General features: G+C 37.5%; 1 protein-coding gene across 3 annotated transcripts in view; it reads right to left on the reverse strand.

Annotated features, from left to right (window-relative positions):
• BLTP3B (bridge-like lipid transfer protein family member 3B) overlaps positions 1 to 17,483 on the reverse strand; it is a 65,983-nt gene that overhangs the window by 34,733 nt on the left and 13,767 nt on the right. For all 3 annotated transcript variants that reach the window (XM_076335345.1, XM_076335338.1, XM_076335353.1), the window contains 6 exons: positions 12,437 to 12,599; positions 11,301 to 11,339; positions 8,195 to 8,286; positions 6,468 to 6,657; positions 1,960 to 2,100; positions 1,217 to 1,387 (listed from right to left, as the gene is read on the reverse strand). In XM_076335345.1, coding sequence (XP_076191460.1) covers positions 1,217 to 1,387; positions 1,960 to 2,100; positions 6,468 to 6,657; positions 8,195 to 8,286; positions 11,301 to 11,339; positions 12,437 to 12,599 — 796 coding nt within the window. The remainder of the gene's footprint in view (positions 1 to 1,216; positions 1,388 to 1,959; positions 2,101 to 6,467; positions 6,658 to 8,194; positions 8,287 to 11,300; positions 11,340 to 12,436; positions 12,600 to 17,483) is intronic.

Genomic DNA, 17,483 nt, shown 5'->3' on the forward strand with positions numbered 1-17,483 from the left:
TACTGAGATTTAAGTGTGCTGTTTTAGAATAAAGCTAAGTTGGGCTAATGACTAGGTGTCACAAAGAGGCAATGGCAGTGCATCCCCCATTCTCCCCTTCCTCCATACTTCTTTACACCCCTGTCACTTGCAGCACTGGTATTTTTCTAACTTTTGCTGCAAGCTGTTCAGGGAACTAAACCAGCAGAAAACTATCGATTTTTTGTTGGGCTCATTTCTGCTAGTTTAATTCCCCTACGTCACAATAGGGTCAAACATGAGCCAGTGCCAGTCCAGGGAATTGGTGAGATGCAAATACATGGAATTGAAGAATCAGGACCTCCCTGCTCAGTAACAGCTAACCATTAGATTGCTGTAGCTAAACCATCAAATCACATCATAAGTCATCAGGACCACCACAAGAACGGAACTCTCCATTACAGTACGCTAGCTTTATTGTAAGAGATTCTATACAAATGACTTCACTCAATCAGTCTTAGTAACAAATTATGTTTTATTTTTATAGGACTATCTTTTATCAGTGTATTTGTGCTGCTTCTTCACAGACAAGAAGAGGTCCCTCCCCCCAACACTCACAAAGCCCAGTTGGTCTAGTCTGCTGTATGCGCTGGAAGAAGATCACGATTTACGTAAGTCTACCTTACATGCAGCATCAATACCACATCTATTCCAGCAGAAATATGTTAAAAGTAGAATTATTTTTCACTATGTATTCCAACAAGAGAGCTGCATGAAGGAAAGCTCTTAGTAAGAGCTAACGTTTCAGTACCATAAAAACAAACTGGACAAGCACTGAAAAACTGTATGTTTTTACACAGCAACAAAAACTTTAAATCATTATAGTAAGCATATCTATCCACACATTAAGGTTACCTTAGGGTGTCCTAATTATTTTTTTTTAATTCATAACCAGAAAATATTTGGAGAGCAAATTTACTAAACAGTCAACTTAAGTAAATACAGAAGTCTAAATACTCTGTACATGGATAAAAAAATACAACTATTTTCTTTCCTGCAATTAACATCAATAGACTTTATTTTACAAGATTTTGTGTATTTTATACTACTGTGATTCATTCCCAATGTAATTTAAGATATACAGCTGAATGAAAATGAGTAACTGAACATTCTCTAAAATAAATTAACACAACTAACCACACTGTGTTGTATTTTAGAACACCTGATAACGATATAGCGAGACAATCAATTGTCATACCTGTGCTGTTTCAGAAGCCAAGCTTTTTCTCTGTTCTGTTGATTTCTCTATGGCTTCACTAAGAGATTTGGCATATTGCACCATGGCTTTCAACTGGGAATCGGTCAAAACCCATAGCAAATCATCCAGAATCAGAACCAGTTTTGATGCCACTACATTACAATCCTTTAACTGTAGAATAAAAATTTAAACAAGTCAAATGGGTCCATTAAATACTTACATTTCTTATATAAAATACAAGGATAAAAAAAAAGTTGAATGCAAAACCACACTTCCCAAAAAGCAAATTTCTTCCATATAAATAACAAACATTTTTTATTTTAAATTGTTTTCTTCTCATTAACTAAAAAGTACCTAAGATAAAGTACATTTATGCCTCATTTTTTATTTGTTTGGCATGCATTGGATATCAAACTGATGCATTTCTCTACATGTAAGTAATGTAAATATTGCCAGAATCTAGAGGTAAGTTAGCATGTATCATCATAAACAAAGCTCTGCAGATCAAACAATTTCATTAGTAGTATACCTGTGCAAGGTCTTCATCTTCAAATACTGCCTGCAATATTTCTTATAAACTCTACAGTCTTACCGATTATATGTTATTAAAAATTTAGTTCAGGGAATTCTACATTTTATACAGCTTAAATTTAAAACCTTTACTATGTGCACGTATGCATTAAGAGCATGAGTTAAAAATGAATTCATAAAATAATAAAAGATTTCAAACTTTTCAAGTTTACCCTTCTTTTAAGCGTGACCCTGATTTTTGATTGGTTAGTAATCAGTCGAACTGGAGCACTCATGATTTCATGCTTAGAACTCTGGATTGCATCTGCTTCTATTCTGATCATCTGCCAGTTGATTTCCTTAAAAGTCAAAACCTTTAAAGAGAGAGAAAAAGAGAAAAACAACTTCATGCAATATGACAGTTTACTTGGACCTAAGCATGTGCATGTGTATGTATATACCTGTACATATATATTCACTCACATGTATCCTTCATGCAGAGCCACATGAACAGAACAGATACAAGTCACTTGTTAGTCCACTTACAGGTGTCAGGAAGTAAAGCCCTGATCCTTCTCTCTACCTCCAGAACATCACAGAAATGTTAAGCTAGTTCCAAGCAGGCAGAGGTAACAAGCAGCATTTAAAATATTCAGAAGAAAATAAAGGTCACAATTATTGCATACTAGATCGCTTTTGGTAGAGGAAAAAAGATTGTGTAGTTTAGTTTCAAAATTCTACATCCCAGTATATAGGAAAAGAGGGGGGAGGGAAGCAAAGCTACAGGATGGGAGAGGTTTTTGGAGTGTTTTATTTCAATTAAAAGAGAAAGTTAAACATTGAGCACATTGTATGCCATATAGACTCCACAAGCTTTGAATCCATTACATGGATTTCTAGAAGACACAGCAAGCAAACATTAGAATAATGATACAAGAGCAGCAAGTACAGCTGGATACTGAAAATCAAATATGGGAAAATGAGTGACTGTCCAGCAGCAACATCATGGAGAACATCAAATGAACAGGATATCAAGAGGAAAAAACATTAATTCTAGTTTCCCTAAAACTCCTTCCTACATTAAACTCTGAAGAAAAAAAGATCAGCCATGGGGGAAGTGGAAGAGGGAAGAGTTTGTTTGGCACATGTCTGATTTTTCAGCTGTCATTCTCCTCTTGTCAATTTGAAAACTGTACAGCCTATGTCCTGCAAATAGAAGCAGAGACTTAAGTAAAACATACCCAATGTGTTTGGGAAGGAGGCACACACAATGAAGTGAACAAGATGGAAAGACACAGTGCAAAGTAGCCTGAAATATACTATTTACAGAAAAGCAGAGTACCTACCCTCCTCATCCAGGAGATGCAGCGTGAATGGAAGCTTCTAAAAAAGTTTTAAGGAGATTCCTTATTGCGTTAAGTGTAGCTACAGTGCAAAGCTAAAAGCTTACTCCCTTGAAACGTAGTTTAGCACAAGTTATCTTTATAGTACAGTGCCAGTTTTGTTTTTTCACCTTTTCATGCAATTTACTGCTAACAAATCATTCACTACCGTTTCTAGAGATTTATGTTTCCAGAATTCATTGCACTACAAGGAACACTCCCCAGGGAAAGCTCTGTTGTATATGGACGACTATTCAGAATCAAATTCTTCCTAAAAAGCACAAAATAAAAAAATATGGCAATACAAAATTCCACCTAGTCAAACCTTAATCCTTCCCTCTTTAGACTTCATTAACAGATGAGCATTAGCATACAGATAAGCTGCAGGAAACTGTCCTGGTTTCGGCTGGGATAGAGTTAATTTTCTTCCTAGTAGCTGGTACAGTGCTGTGTTTTGGATTTAGCATGAGAATAATGTGATAACACACCAATGTTTTAGTATAAACACTGCTTAGCATCAACTAAGTCAAAGACTTTTCAGCTTCCCATACTCTGCAAGCGAGGAGGTGCACAAGAGCTGGGAGGGAGCATAGCCAGGACAGCTAATCCAAACTGGCCAAAGGGATACTCCATACCATGCGACATCATGCTCAGTATATAAGCTGGGGGGAGTGGGCCGGGGGGCGGTGACCGCTGCTCGGGGACTGGCTGGGCATCAGTTGGCCGGTAGTGAGCAGTTGCATCACTTTTATCCTGGGTTTTGATCCTCTCTCTCTATTGTTGTTTTCCTTTTCATTACAATTTACTATTTTATATCCACTATTAAACTGTTCTTATCTCAATCCATGAGTTTTCTTACTTTTGCTCTTCCAATTCTCTCCCCCATCCCATGGGGTGGGGGTGGAGGGGGGGGCTGGGAGAGAGGGCAGGAGGGTGAGCGAGCAGTTGTGTGGTGCTTGGTTGCCAACTGGGGTTAAACCACGACAGTCCTTTCTGGTGCCCAGCATGGGGCTCGAAGGGTTTGAGGTAACAACAGGTTTGACTGGAATGTGGTAGATCAAATTTATATCTGTTAATGTTGTTTAGTTAGCAATTGGCAGGCTCCTGTGCTTACCTTGGGGCTTGCTTGCCTCACTGTATATTAGAGTCTAGTACTCGTTAGTGGCTGCTTTTTGCTTTCGCCACTTGCCGTACTGCTGTACTGATTATCATCTTACTCTGTTGTGCCTGGGAACATTTTGATAATGGCAATGGCCATACGCCTGGGCTGGCAGATGGCCAGGGCATCGCTGCTGTTTCTGTGCTGCTGTACTGGACAGGCTGGAACACCAGTGTGAACTCGAGTCAAAGGGACTGTGACCTGTGGATGAGTCCACGCGGGAACAGGACACCCCGAAGCATCTGTGGCCGTGGTTATGTTTGTGCCACAGCAGATATACCTCTAAAGGGATTGTGGCCCAAGGATAAGTCCATGCTGGAGAAGGTACACCTCGAAGCATCTGTGGCTGTGGATAAGTCCATGCTGCAGCAGGTACACCTTGAAGCATCAGGTGTACCATGAGGTCATGCTGGAGCACCTCAAAGTGTGTGGCCATGGATAAGCCCATGACAGAGCAGGTACACCCCTGGAGGGACTGCAGCCATGGGTAAGGCCATGTTGGAGCAGGTTTACTTCTGAATGGACTGTGGCTGTGGGTAAGGCCACGCTGGAGCAGGTATATTTCTGAAGGCATTGTAGCCCATGGAGAAGGCCATGCTGGAACAGGTGCACCTCAAAGTGACTGTGGCTGTGGATAAGTCTACGCCGCAGCATAGAAATCATGGTATACGAAACTCTATGATTGTCCTGGTTTAACCCCAGCCGGCAACTAAGCACCACACAGCCACTCGCTCACTCCCCCCCGGGGATGGGGGAGAGAATCAGAAGAGTAAAACTGAGAAAACTGACAGGTTGAGATAAAGACAGTTTAATAGGTAAAGCAAAAGCCACGCACGCAAGCAAAGCAAAACAAGGAATTCATTCACTACTTCCCATCGACAGGCAGGTGTTCAGCCATCTCCAGGAAAGCAGGGCTCCATCACGCGTAATGGTTACTTGGGAAGACAAATGCCATCACTCCAAACGTCCCCCCCTTCCTTCTTCCCCCAGCTTTATATGCTGAGCATGATGTCATATGGTATGGAATATCCCTTTGGTCAGTTGGGGTCAGCTGTCCCAGCTGTGTCCCCTCCCAACTTCTTGTGCACCCCCAGCCTGCTCGCTGGTGGGGTGGGGTGAGAAGCAGAAAAGGCCTTGACTCTGTGTGAGCACTGCTCAGCAGTAATGAAAGCATCCCTGTATTATCAACACTGTTTTCAGCACAAATCCAAAACATAGCCCCATACTAGCTACTATGAAGAAAATTAACTCTACCCCAGCCAAAACCAGGACAGAAAGACAAACTGTCAGAAAAAATAGTTTTCAACTTATTATTTTTGTGGTATTTTTAACTAACGTTCTCTTGGGGTTCCTTTCCCTACATAAAAAGCACTACCAGACTCCTTAACTCTGTGTAAACTCTTTGTTCCGGAATAATCATCTTTAAACAGGCAAACATGGGCAAAATTTGAAACACCTATTTATCTAAGGCCAGATGTATGCTAAAATAAGTCTTTCTCAATACAACATACAATATTTAGAATCAATCTTGCACTCAGCATACATTTTACTTTGGTTACATGGGAGAAAGCAGAATAATGGTGTACACCAATCTGGGACTTCCATGTTAAATTCTCCCAGACAGTAGAAAAGAATGCACTTCACTGCTATTACTTTTTTGTATACATATGATTTAGTTATTCCAAGAAAAATATTTAATTCTTGCATAGGAACTTTATTAAAATTCAGTTAAAACTGCTTAAAGAAAAAAAAATCCTTATTAGGCAAACCCTCACAAGCAACTAAATAACCAGTTAAAGCTTTATAATAATAATAAAAAACCAGCACAACGCCTGATCCTTCCACATTTAATACACCATTCCTTTTTCTTTCAGTACTCTTCAAGTCTGGTCTAGTTTGCATTTTAAAATGGTCACAAGCCTGGAGAAGGTAAGAGGGGAACAGTACATATGCTTGCCCTGGTCTTTGCTCTTCCCTAAGCATCCACTTTGGCCACTGCTAGAGACATGACATTTGCTCTGACTCACATCCACCATTTTTACATCCTTGTGTTCCTAGAGGACAGCTGAAATTACTGAGCACAGAATGTCTCCATTCCCAGTAACGGCGTGTTTCCTAGACTGTATAAAGTTGCAATTCAACTTCCTCCTCCTTTACCACAAAAACAAAGAAAAAAAAGTTAGCAAAAGATAGTATTTACCTCTCCACGTTGAGCTTCTTGTATTCTGGTAAATCTGAGGTCCGCATGTTCCCAGTTCGCATTTACACTATATATTCTCAACTGGGAAAGTTCAAATGAAGCATTAAAGGCTTTTGCACCAATCCTTATTATAATGGAGTTCACAGAAACCGAAATACCTTCTACCACTTTTTCAGCAAAGCCGTATTCACTAAAAAGTGAAATGCCAACATATTAAATACACACGTAATGAAAGGGCACAAAATTAAACTTAAAGAGCTGAAATACAACATGAAACAAACCATAATATAAGTTCCTAATATATTCTCCAGTTATGAATTTTTGTTAAATATACTTGATCTAGTTTACAATTATTTCCACCCCATGATCCTCATCTCAAAGTAGTCATTAAAGAACATATTTTGGACCAAGATCAATCTCCATGAAGTATAACAATTAATGCAATTTTTCCATGATAAATATTTACACTTATATATAAATGTATAAAAAAAAATATATTTTATACATACATAAGAATAACAGTCTACAGCATTACGTAGACATCTTACTCTTCTTTATGTATACATAAGGAGTAATTCATGTCAAATGAATTACTTGACCATTCCAATCTGGTATTTATAAGCTAACTTATTCCACCCATTAAAACTAGTATCTTTCATATATGCAAAATAGTATAAAGTATTTGCTTTGTTTCATTCTATAAAAGAAAGGCATCCTAAATGGTGGTTACATTTCTACACCAAATCAGCATGCATTCCAGTATTAAAAAAAGAGCAGTTGCAATTAATTTTTTAATAAAAATCTTATGCGTTCTGAATGTTTCAGATTAGTGAATGGAAAACTGTATTTTAAATATTCTTTTAACATCTAAAATTTTTTGCCTTTGGGATTTTTTTTCTGCTTGTTTTAAAAGTACAGTTTATGTGGTTTGTCATTCCTTTTCCTTTTTATAACTTTCATCCTACACAGAATCTCTATGGCAATGATTTTCAAGCTGTACCCTAGGAGACGCAGAGGCCCATGAACCATTTCTACATATTACACAGAAGTTAAAATAAGAAAAGCAATTGTATCATCAAATTTGTTTCTCTGTATATGAGTCCCTATGCCTGCTGAAAAATGTTTTGGGTCCATAAAAAGGAAATGACTGGGAGGCTGGGCAAAGTGGAAATCACTGACGTAATGCTATATTGTCCCACCAAATTACTTGACTTTGGGGCTATATAGTGTGCATGAAATCTTTCAGTAAGATTTGGCTGATACAATAAAGGAGATAGAACTTTGAAACACCACACTGACAAACAGCCCTTAATACTGTTTTTTAGAGCAAACAAAGGAAAAATAAAAATTTTAAAAAACCCACCCCAACATTATATATATTTTCCAAATAGGTTGAAGGCAATATATCTTTAATTTTCAAAAAACTTAGTACCAACTAAACTTGGTAAATTTTTGATGCAGTAGTTGCACCCATATGAAACATGCCTAGGAAGCTCCATAGATAGTTCAGACATTCTATCAAGGCTTGGGTCTGGACAGTTCCATTATCACTATACATATGTAACTCCACCCACAGGTAATAAAATAAAATTTTGGAGAGATGGAAATGGCAAGCTGCAACCCTATATACTTCTGGAAATTTGCAGGGGATCTAACTGTTTTATAGTAATTCAAAATGAGTAATTGAAACCTTTTTGGATCAATTACATGTAACTATCATTACTGACCTCTGTCCGGATGCAGTTGCTATAGGAGAGGGTCCATTAGGGGCACGTGGCTCTTCACATGTGCTCATTTCCATTACAACTTTATCCAAGGACTTGAAAAACAAAACAAAACAAAACAAAAAATTGGGAGACCTAAGAGGTAACAAAGTAAATAGATGACATATGAAGAACAAAAAACCAACCAACCAACCAAAAAAAAAAATCACTTGAGAACTTTTTCTGAAATATACATAAAACATTTCTTACCGTGTCAATTTTCCCATAAACTTTTGTAATGTACCAGAATTATCTTTTTTTAATTTGTTCACATAATTTTTTAAATTTTGTGAATTCTAACAGACCTTCCCAGTCAAATATTGGATTACAGAATTCTTGATCCCTGAGTATTATTTATCCATCACACACATTTTCAAAAATTACATTTCAAAAAGGGCATGATTTAATGCGTACTCATCTGGTTTTTCTTCCTATATGGTTGTTCTTTCAGTGAAACACTTAATACCTCCTGAGTTTTCTAAATGGTTCAATAAGTTCAGAAAATTTTAATGGAAAATATTTGAAACTAGTCCACTAAAATTCATGATAGTAGATGAAGTTTTGTGCTGCATCTTTAAAACAAAATCTGAATATATATAATATATACACAAGTATGTATACACTCTGTGTGCATGTATGAAACTTCAGTAGATTTAGTAAAACAAGTAATTTCTAAAAAGATACATTCTAGTATAATTTGCAACACATCATATTATGGTAAAATTGTATGCTGTTATTGTATTCTTTGTATGAGAGGTGGGACCCTTACAAAAGAAGCTGGGAATTAAGGGAATGAGACACCTAAATCCTATTTTACCTGCAGGCTATATTTAAATAGCAGAACTATAACACACTTTATAAATAATGCATACTAACAGGGGGGCGAACAGAATGGGAACAAATCAAATCAAAACCTTATTCCCAGCAACATTCAAAACACAACAGCTAATATTACTTCCTTGTTTAGTTCTGACTTTATACCACCCCTTCTGAATTCCTCCATTTACCCTCTCTTAGGTCAGACAAACCACACTAAAAAGCTTTGTCCTCAATTTTAGATTTTTCATAATTCAACCTGCCCTACCTACTGGACTACGTTATCATATTGTGTCAATTGTGCCTGTCTTCATAATCCACTTGCTCCACAAACATTTTTCTGTGCTACTCTTATCCATGGAATGCCCTGACTACTACCTAGAAATTAATAAACTTTCTACTCTGGATTTATTTATACTTCACTATATTTTGATGCTTAAAGGGAAGTGTTAGCTGTTGACAGTAAATTTGGACTTTTTAAAATTATTTTCTCAGCTGTCTCAATGAATAACTTGCCTTACAAAATAACAACAGAGGAAAAAACAACAAGAAAAAAAACAATCCCTTAGTTTGAGGATGGTGGGGGCGGGGGGAAGCCAAGATTTCTCCTGGTTATCCCAACATTTTTGGATGTTTGACCACTGTTTTAAGGTTTCTTAAATTAAGACCTTTGGAACAATTTCCTTCACTACGTGACTAGTGCAAAGAACAGTAGGGCAGTGATTTAAGAAGTTTGCATAATATAAATAGGAGTTAACGAAGAACAGCTGGATGTAGATATCTGTTTTCCCACTGGCAACTATGGTACTTTGATAGAGGAAAAACTGCTGCATAGCATCCCTGGGTCCCCAAAGCACTCTTCAAAATTATATTGTTTATGATACAGAAACAGAAATTGATTATGAGCAAAGGTAACTTAGTATTTGCCACTTTGTTAACAGGCGGATTTTCACAAGGGCAACTCAGCTCAATGAAAGTACCTTTGGCTAGACAAGTGGGTTCTAGTTACCTCCTAAGCTATGCAAACAGAGGATGCTATTCCAATTTAATCGAACGCTCAGTAGCAAAAATATCCCCACAAAAATAGTGGAAGTTCAGTGATGTAATAAATGGCTGAAGTTGGACATTTAGGCCATTGAATTTACCTTCCTTTAGAAGTCAAAAAGGTTGTTGTACAGTCTACCATTGAAGAGTGAACTTTTGTTATCAATTCAATGCACTTGTTCAAGGAAAGCTTTATGTAAAAAAAGGTGACCTTGGAAGTTATCTTAGCCTCAAAGACTGTTAATGTAAGTTCAATAGGAGCAAAGCAAACAATCAGGCCTTGCTACCTTAGGTCAAAGTATGTAAACTTTAAGAATAGCACGGCTTAAACTGATTTCCTAATTTGGCGGTTGCATCTTACAGTTAAGAGGTTGAATCATCCCACCTCAGCATTACCACACTTTAAGCAATGTGTGTCAGGAAGAAGCAGTACAGACATTAGTACGTTACAACTGGGTCACTAGCAAATGCATCAAGTATTTAAAACAACATGTCTTTCCCAAGTCTGATTCAGAACTAAGGAATTACAAGCACATTCAGGAATTCACTGCAAGACTGGGTAGCACGACAGTTAAAGGAATATTCATTCCTAAGTAAAAACAATTAAGAAAGTTTAGCCATCATCAAGCAAATCACTTCTGGTGCTACCACATTTCTTAGTATACTTAAAAATAAAGAACAAAATTAAACAAATGCAAGAATTAGCATCTAATTGTTGTTGACTCCTATTTACATATTTTACATGCTATTTATATTCAGGCTGAATCCTAGGCTGTTACAGAAACCCTGTAAATGTTATGTGTATCAAACCTGCTATAACTGAGATCATTGGATAGAGTACAGATGTAGAATAGAAAATTCCTTCAAAAAGACAGTTCCAAAAGACAGGTAGGAACTTGTAAAAGGGTTAGCTGGACAAATAACTACCCTTCAGGTGAACCCAAATTAAGATGTAATGGCTGAAGAACTTGACAGAAATTAGCTAACAGTCAAACATTATAGTGATGATGCCCAAAGCCACAGACTAAGAAAACAAACCTACCAGCAAAAACATTAAAGCATTTTGTCTTGATCTGCCACTACCCAGAGGACACTTAGTAAAGGCCTGTTAACGTTTCAGTTATTTCTAGAGTCAAGTCAAGAGAACTATATAAATATTTGAGATAAATTCTGCTACACAGTATATTCAGGAGTTGATCTCAGAACTCACCAAAGAGATGGGATGTGTCTTCAATTTTGTCCATGGTATCTGAAAGGGAAAATATTATTCTAAAGCAAAGTAAATATTAAAGATACAGTAAAATAAAGCATTTGTTTAGAATGTGTTTTATGTATACAAATTATATTTGTAACTCCTGAACTCAGAATAGTATTACTTTCAAAATATCAAGTTTATCTGAAAAGACTGTAAATTTATGCACACACATAAATTTGAGGTTTTAAAAACAGAACTTCAAAAATCTACTTATCACTGAGCAGAAAACAGAAGAACAAAATACAATCTGTCTCTTTAATACCGAGTTGTCAAGCATCAGAAAAAGCAACACTGTCTTCCACATTCTTTCCTTTAAAAGGAAAGAAAATCCACACTTGCTCTGTTGGCCTATAAGTAATTGGATGCCTGCAACAAAGCATCAAGTTCCCTGCATTCAGAAAAATCAGGACACTCTCCCATTAGGGAAAAAAAAAAAAACAAAAAACCCAAAAGACTGGCACCCGAAAGTACCAGTTTGACCAGATCATAACTTCTGTCAAAAACAAGCTATAGCTTCATTTTTTACTCTCATATTAGTATAATCTAGGAGAGATGATATACATTGCTTCAATTCTTAGCAGCCACAAGGACCAAAAAAGCAATGTCTACTAGATTTAGAGTGTTTCCGCATTTTCCACAGAGATTGGAATGCCTCGGAAAGGTATTTTTGGAAATAGGAAAGGAACAAGAAGGAAAGCAATAGAAAGATAGGGGTAAAGAGAAGAAATAACACATAAAAAAAGAGAATAATAAATAATTATACTAGACTAATTACCACGGGCAAATACAAGCTTTTATCTCTACCTCTATTTCAGAACATGCAGGAATAAATTCTACTCAGAAAGAAAAAAAAAAAAAAAATTAAAAATCACTGCTTATTTTCATTGTTTCCATACATATTTCACGTCATCACATGAGAAACAAAAATTAGTAAGAAATTATTGCTGGTAACATCTTCGGGTTTCCTTAAAATTTTATCAAACACTCATCACAATTTTCTATTAATACCAAGTTGTTTGAAAGTTTACAGAGACAGAAGGAAAAAAAGAAAGATTTGGCTAATTACCATTCCGGCACAATAAAATACTCACCCTAATGGATGCTTTATTGCAAAAGACCTTGTTTATAGCAAGCCATGTTGGAAGATCCAGCATGTTCTGAAGCACCTCTTGATCCAGCTCTAAATTGGTCAGCTGACCTTCCCCCTTTAATGTGCTCAGGTTGATCTTGTCAGGTGACAGATTTTTGGTGAACCTAAAAAAACCATGCACCTTAAGTAAATGCATATAAAGCTATCAGAGCTGTCCCACATATAGCTGACAATTTAACTTAAAGCAATGGTCTGGGGGTGAGGAAATCATCTTAGGTTCTCAGGTACAATCTCACCCTGAAAAGAAACGGTACCATGGAATTTCTTTGTCCCTATAAATTTTTGCATCTCATTAACTCCATTTACAAATACATAAACAAAAATAAGTCTTATATGTTTAATATATGACATTTATATATATTAAAAATATCTATCATAAATATTGAGGTATCTTCTAATTTGTCCATCACCCAGAATAACACAGCCTTGATTCAAAGCACTTAACTATTTATTTTAAACTATATAAGGTAGAAGTGAATCCATTTCACTCTTCTTTAGTTTTCAAAAGAAGGAAAAAAAAAACCACCAAAACCTCTACAACTTATACTGTCATTCTTAGAGCAAGCAGGAGTGGCTTAGAATTCACTCAGGAGGAGTAACAAAAAGCTACTCCTTATAAATAGTACCTTTCTATATATATTTACAGTTAAAATCTTGAAATGAAAAGTTTTATTTACAAATAAATAAATACAAATAGCCTGGTGTATATAAAATATTGGATGAAAACTTGAAAGGTCAATCTGATATACAAGGGCTAAAAAATGTAACTATTTAAAAGAGTACATATGCAATAAATTTCATTATACTTCAAAGGTGCTATGATTTGCTGATACAATAGAACAATCTATTTGACTGTGTCTAACGGTTCACATCCTTGTGAGATAACATGACAAAAATCATGGGTACTCTACCCTCAAATCAACAGCTGTAGCATTATATCTACCACAAGCTGAAGAATAGGCTATACTTAACCAAACTTGCATTCTGCCATGGAAAACTGTTTCTGCTCATGAATTGGGTCTAATCTTACAAGATTAGGTAGTAGAAAATACTACTGTTTGCATTATCCTTTGTGACTTTTTCCCACCGAAATCTCCCCGTGCTGATATCCTGCAGGCAGAGACCAAAGGGGTTTGTCTGTCCACAACGATGGAACATCGCCCTGAAGCAACGCCCCAGGAGGTACAACTCGGACATTTCCTTCCCATTCAAGAGACCAGTTTCTAACCAAACTACAAGGTCCTTATTAAGTCAGATACTCAGGGGGAGATGGTGGAAGAAGGTGAAGAAGGCTGGCAAGCTTTTCCTCTTAACAGTTTCCAAGTGTGGCTTGAAACATGGCAGGCATTTTCTCAGTACAACTGCTTTACTGCATTCTTGTGATGGTAAGCTTTGGAAATGCGTTTACCTAGCCTGACAAAATGCAAACATCCATTTTACCACTCCTATGAAACATTTAGGCAGACATCATAAGCTTACAGAGTTTCATCACTTGTCAGTTTAATCACAAAGAGGAACTCTCAAAGATCAAGACATCTGGGGGTGGAGGTGCACAGGGGAAGAAGCTTGTTCAGAATTAAAAGTTCAGTTAAATTTTTTTTTTTTTTTTTACTATACCAAGTCTGAAATTATTCAGGATGTATTTTCAAATAATACTAGACACGTTTCTTATGATAGAAGTGTTGCAGTTGTTTCTGTATTGCTTACAAGGCATAAATTATCCAGAAGGAATGAGCTTTGATTCATGAATAATATATTTTAATAATTTCAGTACTAAAAATATATTAAGGATATTGACAAATATATTTTCCTTGACAACTAATGTACTTCTAAATGTTCCATTTAGAAACATTATGAGGGGAATAAAGGACTTTAAATAATTTAATTTTCTGGTTACCTTTCTTTGTTCCTTTTAACAAGAAAAAGTAATGAGAAGAGCTGAATAACCTGACTCAGTAAAACATCCCATCAGTAACTGCAAAATATAAAGCCTCCTATCTCAGAAATCCTATTGACAAGTCTCATCTGACTTGGCTAATTCAAATTCCTAGAAGAAAAAAAGCAGCTATTAAATGTTTTCAGTCACATCATAGTATAGAATCATAGAATCATTAAGGTTGGAAAAGACCTCTAAGATCATTGAGTCCAACCGTCAACCCAACACCACCATGCCCACTAAACCATGTCCCTAAACACCTCATCTACACGTCTTTTAAATACCTCCAGGGATGGGGACTCCACCACCTCCCTGGGCAGCCTGTTCCAATGTTTAACCACTCTTGCAGTAAAGAAATCACTCTTGCAGTAAAGAAATTTCTCCTCACGTCCAATCTAAACCTCCCCTGCCGCAACTTGAGGCCATTTCCTCTCGTCCTATCACTAGTTCCTTGGGAGAAGAGACCGACACCCACCTCGCTACAACCTCCTTTCAGGTAGTTGTAGAGAGCGATGAGGTCTCCCCTCAGCCTCCTTTTCTCCAGGCTAAACAACCCCAGTTCCCTCAGCCGCTCCTCACAGGACCTGTTCTCCAGACCCCTCACCAGCCTCGTTGCCCTTCTCTGGACACGCTCCAGCACCTCAATGTCCTTCTTGTAGTGAGGGGCCCAAAACTGAACACAGTATTCGAGGTGCGGCCTCACCAGTGCCGAGTACAGGGGCACGATCACTTCCCTGCTCCTGCTGGCCACACTATTTCTGATACAGGCCAGGATGCCATTGGCCTTCTTGGCCGCCTGGGCACACTGCCGGCTATCTCTCACTCTTGACTTTCTAGATAAGGGTCAACATAAAAATCACAAATTGATGTTATTTTAAAGTCACATTTATACAGCAAATGCCAAAACATTCTGCCATTACACACACACGCACAGAGTCTCCTGAGACTCATGCTCTGTGGAAGAAGTCCCCCTCAGGGTTCCCTGTTGCTATGCCACACCAGAAACGCCACTCAACTTGGAGACAGATCTAACCATCATCTTGGTCTGAACTGCAGACACATCACAATGAAACCCACAGGATCTACAGGAACAGGTTTCCAAACTTCACAGTGAGAAAGACACCAAAATACCATTAAGGAGGAGAATGGAGACAGCAAATACAATCCTGAGTTACTTCTGACATCCTTCAAACAGACAAAGTAGGAGCCAGTCCCTCCCAACAAGGAGCAGAAGGACAGGGAAAGCAGTCTCAACAAGGAGCATAATTTTTCCCCCCATTTCTACTTTTTTTTTAATTCTTCTGAGTGTTGCTTTGAATTTCTTACCTCTCCTGCAGTCAGCAAAAGGAAAAATGCTCTGAGTGCTGCTTCATTCAGCACAAACCAATGTAAGACGATCTCCACCTGTAAGACTACACCCTTCATTTCAAGAGTCAGAGAAAGAAACTCTTAACAGGTGAGTTGTGAGAAGGTATTTCAGGTGTAGGCATCTCTAGCAGCAGATCTCTTCATTCCACTTCCACAGCTACAATGTCACTGATGAGTGGATGCTGAGGAGACTGTGGTGTTTCCCCAAAACGCGTAGTAACTTCATAATATACAACCACATCTGCTTTGTCTATCTGCTTTGTCCAGAGCCAATTTTCCACTGAGGATGCCAACACTGTATGTTTCTGTGCCAGTTCCCTGCTCCTTCTAAACTGTTGTTTAGATAGAATACACTTGTTCCATAGAATACACTTTTGTTTGTCTGTTGGATATTTTCAGCACTTTAGAACCATTTCATACTACATGATATAATAGGAAAACCTTTTTGTTTTATACAGTGGCCTCTAACTTCAAAAAAATAAAAAATTAGAAGTTGGCCTATTTGGGCAGCTAGCCCTGCAAAACACAATGTGATCATAGCCGTTAGTCAGAATTTACAAGAATTCAGATCTTCATGCATAAAATTAAAAGAAGAGCTGAACAACAAAGAGAAGAGCATTTTGAATTAAAAATAAAAAAAAAAAAGCCTTAGGGCAACCACAACTCTTCAAATGGTATTGTTCTAGGATCCCACGGTACATCAAACCAGGACATGCCCCCCTGAGCCAGAGTGCTTTGACTTTTCTTTCTGCTGTGCTTTGCATTCAGTCAACAGAGACTCAGGGAGAAGATGGACCACAGACATACTGATGTGTGTCTAGTGCAACTTCTAGTGAACTTGCCATGAGTTGGTATAATCATCACTGACAAAATTGTTACCCAGATAAAAATCTGCAATTTACTATTTTAATACTATTAACTTCTAATTTTATTATTAAATTAAATGTTAATATTATTCTAAATATTCTGGTGTTGGAGACGTTTTCTAATATTTATTGCCAGGCAAAATCTAAGGAGGAGGCAGCACGACTTTGGAGGTTGGCAAGTTATCTCTGTATCTAAAGAACTACTGTGTCTCTTAGTACTGTAACCTAGAATGCTTAATTGCTTGAACTTTGAGAACTTATTAGGCTATCATATTTATGATACAATTTTTATGTAAAGCAGAGAGGTACTTCCCATAAAGTTAGGGTAGAATCATGGAATTCTGAATATGTAGTGATTAGAAATCTTTGATCGCATCATGCTGTTTCATTATTAGAAATCTTTGATCAGGAAAAACCATTTAAAAATTCTCTATGAGCTTTTCTTAGAACTACTCAGAACTAACAATGACACCAACTTCATGATATGCACACATTCTTCTCTCTGACTTGGCACAAGCAAACAGCTCCCGCCCAGCTTGCCATTTGTTTTTCACCCTAGTGTTCATTCCTTAGAACGAGTTAATTACTCCTTAAAAACTGGGTCAAACTGGGACCAGAGGCCTCAACAACAGGGCCATTTCCCTCCACAACATCCCATGAACTCCCAACTGATGTTCCTTTTCTAGGGAACAGACCAAGTGTTAATACCCGCTACTCGGTACAAGAAGTGAATAAAGCAGAACAGAGAGAAGTAAAAGGGCAGGGCAAGAGGAACGGAAATAAAGGACATGGTTGAGTTCACCAAAGCTTTCTGTTAC

The sequence above is a fragment of the Aptenodytes patagonicus genome, chromosome 1 (genome assembly GCF_965638725.1).
Source record: "Aptenodytes patagonicus chromosome 1, bAptPat1.pri.cur, whole genome shotgun sequence".
Classification (NCBI taxonomy): Eukaryota; Metazoa; Chordata; class Aves; order Sphenisciformes; family Spheniscidae; genus Aptenodytes; species Aptenodytes patagonicus.